At 43.9% G+C, this 7,754-nt stretch overlaps 1 protein-coding gene and 1 pseudogene across 1 annotated transcript; both read right to left on the reverse strand.

Annotated features, from left to right (window-relative positions):
- LOC116910208 (olfactory receptor 2V2-like) lies at positions 1–974 on the reverse strand. Its single transcript, XM_032914083.1, has one exon. It carries the CDS (start codon positions 972–974, stop codon positions 63–65), a length of 912 nt encoding a protein of 303 aa, XP_032769974.1. The 3' UTR covers positions 1–62.
- A 2,206-nt stretch (positions 975–3,180) lies between these two features.
- On the reverse strand, positions 3,181–5,316 carry LOC116910253 (annotated as a pseudogene).
- Between the last annotated feature and the right edge of the window lie 2,438 nt (positions 5,317–7,754).

Genomic DNA, 7,754 nt, shown 5'->3' on the forward strand with positions numbered 1-7,754 from the left:
CTGGCTGCCAATCCTGCAGCGGTCCAGCCATTTTTGCAGTGCTCCTATCACATCACGATTCCTCAAACTATAAATGAGGGGTTGAGCATAGGAGTAAGGACTGTGTAGAAGATAGACACCATCTTGTCCTGACTTGGGGTCCGGTATTGTCTTGGCCTCAGGTAGATGAACATGGCTGCTCCATAGAAGAAGGAGACAGCTGTGAGGTGGGAGGAACAGGTGGCCAGAGCCTTTTTCTGGGATTTAGCAGAGTGCATACGGAGAACGGTTCCTAGGATGCGAGTATAGGAGGCTACAATGATGGAGAAGGGAAACAAAAGCATGAAGACACAGCAGACAAACACTAACTTCTCAAATAGGGATGTGTCCACACAGACCAGCTTCAGCAAGGAGAGTATCTCACAGAAGAAGTGGTCCACCTCCCTCAACCTACAATAGGGGAAGGTCATGACCACCACCATCTGCACCAGGCCATCTACTATCCCAAAGGCCCAAGAGCTCCCAACAATCTGCAGACAGACCTTCTGATTTATGAGGACAGGGTAGTGGAGTGGATGGCTAATAGCCACATAGCGATCATAAGCCATGAGTCCTAACAAGAGACCCTCAGAACCCACAAGAGAGACATAGAGGCCAATTTGTATGCCACAACCCACAAAGGAGATGGACTTCTTGCCAGACAGGAAGTTGACTGCCATCTTTGGCACATTGGTACAGACCAGCATGAGGTCCATGAGGGAGAGCTGACTGAGGAAGAAGTACATGGGGGTGTGAAGTCGGGGATCAGTGTAGATGAGGAGGATGAGGAGGACATTCCCACAGAGTGCCACTGTGAAGACTAGCATAACCACAGAAAAAAGAAGAAGATCTGTTGGGCTGTAGGAAAAAATGCCCAAGAGGATAAAGTCATCTGTGAATGATTGGTTCAACCACATGGCCATGATCACCTGCTGTACTGGACCATCTGAAAACATAGACAAAGACATATTAATTGACTCTCCTCTCCCTTGAGTCTCATTGCAGACTGAAACTTGCATTTGGAATGAAAAATAAATACAACTGCATTTCTTTCTGGTGTTATAACTGTAACTCTCTAAGCTGTAGCTTTATCCCATATCCTGGAAAGTGCTATCTCATCACCTCCTCTCCTTTCATTAAAGAAAAAAAAAGAAAAAAAGGGGGGGGGCGAGGAGGTGAGAGGAAGAGACTGGGTACAGAGGAGGGAGGGGAAGCTATGATTTGGTTATAAGGTAAATTAATTAATTAAGTTAAAAAACCAAGAAAAACCTCAGCAACAAGCCCTTGATAGAGGCAGAGGATATGCTAACATATAAATAGAAAAGGGGAAATGAAACAAGTACTGGGAATAGGGATTTTATAAAAAGAAAGAATGTTTATGTGGGTGTATGCGTTGGGGCATGAAAGAGTGTTGGACTCACCTCTTATCGGGTTTCCTGCAGGAAAACAACACAGAAATGTAATACAGATACCCAATGGGGGTACTTCTACCAAAGTAATTCGATTGTCCTTTTCCTGTTCTCTCACTTACTGGGTGAAAGAGGACAGGCAGTAGCTGCTCTTCACAGATCTGATCTCCTTCCCCAGCTGTACCAACCTCTCAGCCGGGCTATGGGTATTTATACCACCCTTGGAACTCTATTTCAGTGAGTCTCAATAAGCAGAATCTTCTTATGAGGAGAACGTTGACCAAATAATAAATACTTGACGTGATAGAGGTGACAGTTCCACAATCTGATCATTACATATTGTGTATGTTAAATAATATACTCCATCCCATAAATATGTGTAATTATTATGCATCAAAGCAAAGGAATAGAGGAGAAAGTGGACTGAGTTAGTGAGATGGTGATGACGGATCAGAACCAGCATCTGAGAACTGAAGATGACTCACTGATGGCTGCCTGCCCCCCTCTTCTGTCTTTTACTCGCCTTGCAGAACTGCCTCCTATTGTCCACGTAGGAGCTTAATACCAAGAATGAGTAAGAAAGTCTCATGAGAGTCCACAAATGCCCGCTCTGGAACCAGAATCCCCAAAGCTTACAATTAAAGCCCTCAAAGAGGAAACTTGGAGAAATAGCAGGGCCAGAGCCAGTGGGGATAGATGAAAAGGTACCAGAGTTTCTACCCTCTGGGCTAGCCAAGCTCAGGAATATACAAATTTAAATTGGTTTCTTCATGTTTTATCACCATATCCTTGTTATCCTCAGGGGCCATGATAGGACCTCTACTGTGCCTGTGCCCTCAGACCCTCTCAGCCAATTGTGGCCCTAACTTGCTCTTTCTTTTCCATCACAAAGGCAGCCTATGTCCACTAGCTGCCCACGATATGTAGAGAATTTGGTGAGATCTCATGTTACATATATATATATATATATGTATATATGTATATGTATGAATATAATTGAATATAATTTGAGCACTGGCTAGTGTGATGGTCCATACTGTAATCCCAGCACTTGGAAAGCTGAGGGAAGAGAATAGAAAGTCCAAAGCTAACAAGAGCTATTTAGTTACTATCTGTTTCTGTGAAGAGACCCCATGACCAAGGCAACTCCTAAATGAAAGCATTTAATCGAGGGCTGGCCTACAGTGTCAGAGGCTCAGTCCATTATCATTATGACAGAGAGCATGGCAGGAGGCAGGTGTGGGGCTGGAGGAGGAGCTGAGAGCTACATGGTTATCCAGAAGTGTGGAGGGGTGGGAATTCCTGCCTCTGGGATCGTTTTTTTTAACTTCTGGGAAATAACTTTAATCCAAGAATTGTGTATTTTCTTCCCACATATCCTGCTTTGAGTTAGGAAATGATATTGTTATCCATTTCACTACAAGGAAAATATTACAAAAATATTTACACAAAAATATTAAACTCAAACACAAAAGTCAAGGTGAAATAAACCTTTTGTCTCCATAATTCTCTACTCTAGTGCTATGGCACGTGAGTCAAAACAAGTAACTAAGACCTCCCTGACAGAACTCCCAAAATGGAGAGAGGAAGATGGGGAGGAGATGGTGGTGTCCAAGGGAACAGGGGTTAGAGGCAGTGCTTCACATCCTGGTTTATTATAAAGAAGCACCTTGTGTGGTGGGATTCCAGGAGGCAAACATTAGGAGGTTCCTGGAACTGGATTTGGAAAATACCTGACAGTGGACATTGTTCTTCACTCTAAGTTTAACAAAAGTCTATTTGTCCACAAACCAGTACTCTGAGCAGAAGCCTGCCTGGCAGATCTGGAAGCTGCTTTGGAGGACCAGATATGGAGGGCTGCTTTGGCAACAGACACAGCAGAGTCATCCTCTGACTTTCTTTGGGGAGCAGCAGTACCCTCCATATTCTCTCAGCAAACCCTCAGTGCAGTGGCACAAACCGTGTGACCTCTGCTTTGAGATTGGTGATCTGGGGCTTGACACTGGTAGTTGCCGTGGATTTCTCCTCAGTGGTGGCTGCAGTCCCATTATCTGCCTTTGGTTGGTGAATGAAACTGGGTGGGTCACTCAACACCCCTGGGTTGGGCAAGGGAGCTGGTGAGAAATGGCCATGTGGGGTAGCTCCAAGAGGAGGCACAAAGGGTGTGCACATCATGCCAGGATGACGATGAGGGATACCTGGAGGTGCAGGAGGAGGTAGCCTTGGTGGGGGTACATGAGGATGGGTTCGGGGGAGGGAAGACCTGGAGGTGGGCCTTGGGGAAGACCAGGAGATCACCCTGGTGGTGGTCCTGGAGGTAAAATTTTGGTAAAGACCCTAGGATTCCTGGCATTCCAGGTTTTCTCTGGAATGGAGGAGACCCTGGAGGTGGCCCAGGAAGAAGACCTGTAGGTGTGGATCCAGGAGGCTGTAAGGGTGGGGCAGGTGGGCTCCAAGAGGTGGTGGTCCTGGCTTGGGAGGTGCTTGTGTCTGAGAAAGAGGAAAGGACTGTGGAGGAGCCTGCTGCTGTGAGGAGGCAGCAGATGAGCCATCAGAGTGGGGATCTTCTTCATGCTGCTTTTGTGATTGCTTCTCTGCTTCAGAATCATCGGAGTCGTCGTCGTTGTCATCCTCCTCCTCCTCTGAAAATTCCTCCACTTCCCGTTCTTCCTCAGGGATTTCCTTACCTGCTGATCACAGCATCATGGCTTGAAGAGGAGTCAGCTCCTTCATGGTCTTCCTTGATTTCCCAGGCATATCAGCAAATCGGACCCTCAAATCTGACTTCTCACTGTTGTCACACTCACTGTCACTGATGATGCCTGAACTCATCCCACTTGCTCTTTGCGTCAAATCTGTCAGTGTCACTGTCCTCAGTACTGTCATCGTGCTTATCCTGACACATGTCCTCAGTATAGCCGTCGTCTTCACTGGTGCTGGACTTGTTATCATCATTACCCCACTGAGCAAGTTCTGGACTGTACAGCTTGTCTTTATCTTGCCTCTGAGGGGTAAGATCTAAAGCAAAGCCCACTTAATGGCTGTACATCAGCAGAACTTGAGGAGGAGGTGGGCTAAGAGGAAGGCCTGGCAGCTTTCTGCCAGGAGACAAATGTGGAACATCATGTCCCTGGAAAGGAAGGATAGAAACAGCTCACGTTGGAGGCCCATATGCTGAGTTTTCTTCGGATGGGGGGTGGCTGGGCACCAGGAAGAGGAATGTCCTGGATCAAGATGTTGGAAGGATCACGTGGCATATGTGGCAAAGGGATGCTCTCTACTTCCATGAGCTGAGCGTTCTTGATGGCATCAAAGTACCGGCTCAGTTGAGCTCTCTTCTGTTCATATTCCACTTCTAGCTTCCTCAGTTTTGTACATATCTGGATTTTTTTTTATAAAGTTTTAGAATTCATTCAAAGGTTTCCCGCAGTTTTTTTACGCTTGTCTTATAGTACTTTCTCATTCAACTGTGGCTGTTGCACTGGGTTAAAATCCATTTCCTCTAATTTCTCCATGTCTTGAAAATCTATTTGGGATCTTTCATCTTCAAAACTGCAGCTTGGACCATCATGCGCTGCTTTTTGTTCTTTTCAACTCTCTTTTTTGGACTTCTTTTCAGGCTTGGTCTATTGGGGTTCATAAACTTCCCACTCTTTGTGGGGATGTTGATCTTTGTCCCATGTTGACAATTTATATGATTTACTTTTTAGTTAAAAACAAAACAAAATGACTGTGAGGTTCCCAGAATGGCAACAGCGACTAGCTAGCGGTCCCCAAGTACTTTCTGCAAAGGGGCTTTTACCTCTGCCTCTTGGTCAACCACCAAGGCACCACCATCTTGAAACCCAGGGTGGGTTTTTGAAACCTCAAAGCCCTTCCTCAAGGACATATTTCTTCCAGCAACACCACACCTAGTCCTCTAATCCCTCTCAAGTAGTAGCACTCACTGGTGATTAAGCAACCAAATATATGAGGCTATGAGGACAGTCTCCTTCAAACCACCACAGGCACACGGAAAGACTCTGGGGAACAAAGGAAAAGAAAGAAAGAAAAAGGTGGGTACTGAACACAAGCGTGGCCCTGAGGCATTTGTAAACTACAGGAAAGAGAAGAACTGCTGATATGCTCACAAAACTGTGTGTAGTGCCTGTCCTTTATGTTAGAGAGGCCATTTCCAGAATAGATATCACTATCTTCACCACTTTCCACTTCGGAGAAGTTTTCTAGAGACCAGAAGGGTGGCTTTGTAATAGGTGGAAAATCAAACACATTGGTGTCTAGAGCAGTGAGGATAGGAGGAGAAAACTCATCATCTTGAGAGAAGATGACAGTGGGATCTTGATCAGAATGAAGAACACAACACTGCACACAGAATTATGGAGAGGAGGAGGGAAGGAACAAGACACCATTCAAAGCAGTACAATAGGAGGGATGACCATCTCATGTATGGCAATCCACTTTCTGGTAACCCAAGAGAGCCGGGACTGTTCATCGTTGTGCAGAACAAGGAACAAAACACCAAACAGACCTGAATCTTTGTCTCTCTGGGAGTGCTTTTAGAGACTTTATACCCACAGGGAACTGATGGGCACTCTGACTTCCATCTCATCAAAGGAGGAATTAAACCCACATGAAAGTATGGTGCAGATGAAAATGAGGACAAGTGGATTATTTTGCTGCAGAAGGGCTTACCCTTCTCTGAGCCTTCCTTCTAACCCTGGCCTTGTTGAGGAAGCATGATACTCTGGTCTGTCTACTTTCAAAAGACATGGTCTCTGTTGCTGTAAAATTAAATAAATGACTTTCTTTTGTCCCGCAGTAGATCCGGCACAACACTGCCCCATGACATCTGTTTGATATTTTCATCTCACTCAACAAAGCATCTCATCCACTTTGCTCTATTCCATATCAAACTACTGATGGCTATTCTCTGAGCCTCGCAACAATCTCTCCACCCATCTAGTTACCAAGGCAGGTTGCCACAATCCAGACATACACATCCCAATTCTGTGGCAGGCCCAGTGTCCTGCCACCACACACACTCTCTTGAACTCAAATTAAATTGCCACATGAAAGAACACACAACACAATAACCTCTGATCCAATTGATAATATATAATTTGCTCATCTAGACATATAAAGTCCTGTATACATCCATCCTTTAAGAATATTCATAACAACCTGTAAATATGCTCTCCTAGCTGCTCTCCTCTCCTCTCTAAAACTTTTCTCTGCCCATCCTTCCTTCTCGTCCATTGACAGGCCTCGTTCTATCTTGTACCTGCCTTCACTGCATTATGACATCATCCTACATTTCACCCTTTCTATCTAATTAAAAAAAACTTTTCTCCCAAATAAGTTGAGCACAGCTACTATCATTTTGTAAATTAAAAGCATAAAATATACCAAACACGCAGTCCAATACTTTATCAATTAAACAGAACATTTAGTTATCATTCCAGCTTAAGAAAGGCTTAGAATCTATGTTATATTCTGGCTAGCTTGTATGCTATTTGATAACTATCTAATAAAATATGTATTTTCAAAGTTAAATAGCCTGATAGACTATCTTCAACCCCCTCAGAAATCTGAGAATGACCAAATATCTATAAAAAGAGGAAGGTTAATAAGGCTTGCAGGACTGAGACAGGTTGTAGAGGCAAACCTCCACTAGCACAGTCCTCTGTTAGCATCATTTGAGGGCAAGTTTCAGCCTTCTGGCGCAAAATCAAGTGACAGACTCTTGAAATGCAGAAACTTCGAAGTGCTGATAATTCTGGCTCAGCAGAGATTATCAGTCAACAACTATTCTGTATAAAGTGTCCCCTTTTGGAAAGTATTAGTCTGTAGATGAAATAGGCAGTTCCTTCCCAGTGGCTTCCTAGCAACAAGGTATTGTCTCACCTGAAGGAAGAGATATTCAATTTGTTCTTTAAATCCACCAAAGGGGAACTGTTAGGAGCAGATGTCTCAAGAAAAGATAAATAACTTTAAATCTCATATTTTGTGAAGTTTTTGAAAACCATATATATATATGTATATATATTTGGAAATTAAACCATTTCCAAATTTCTCATAAACCAACCTTAGAATAACCCCCTTGAGCCCTCCAAAAGTCCTGGGAGTCAGGGTGATGACTCTTACAAGTTGTACGTGGGCATTAAGATATCCTTGGGTAGTAGGGGGTAGGGAAAATGGAGCAAATATATATATATATATATATATATATATAAATCTGGACTGTTGTCCATTAACTATTTTAATATATTATCTAACAAACTCAGAGCCATGAATTCATGAATTTGCTATTTGGCCCTTAACTCACAT

This window comes from Rattus rattus, chromosome 9, assembly GCF_011064425.1.
Source record: "Rattus rattus isolate New Zealand chromosome 9, Rrattus_CSIRO_v1, whole genome shotgun sequence".
Taxonomy (NCBI): Eukaryota; Metazoa; Chordata; class Mammalia; order Rodentia; family Muridae; genus Rattus; species Rattus rattus.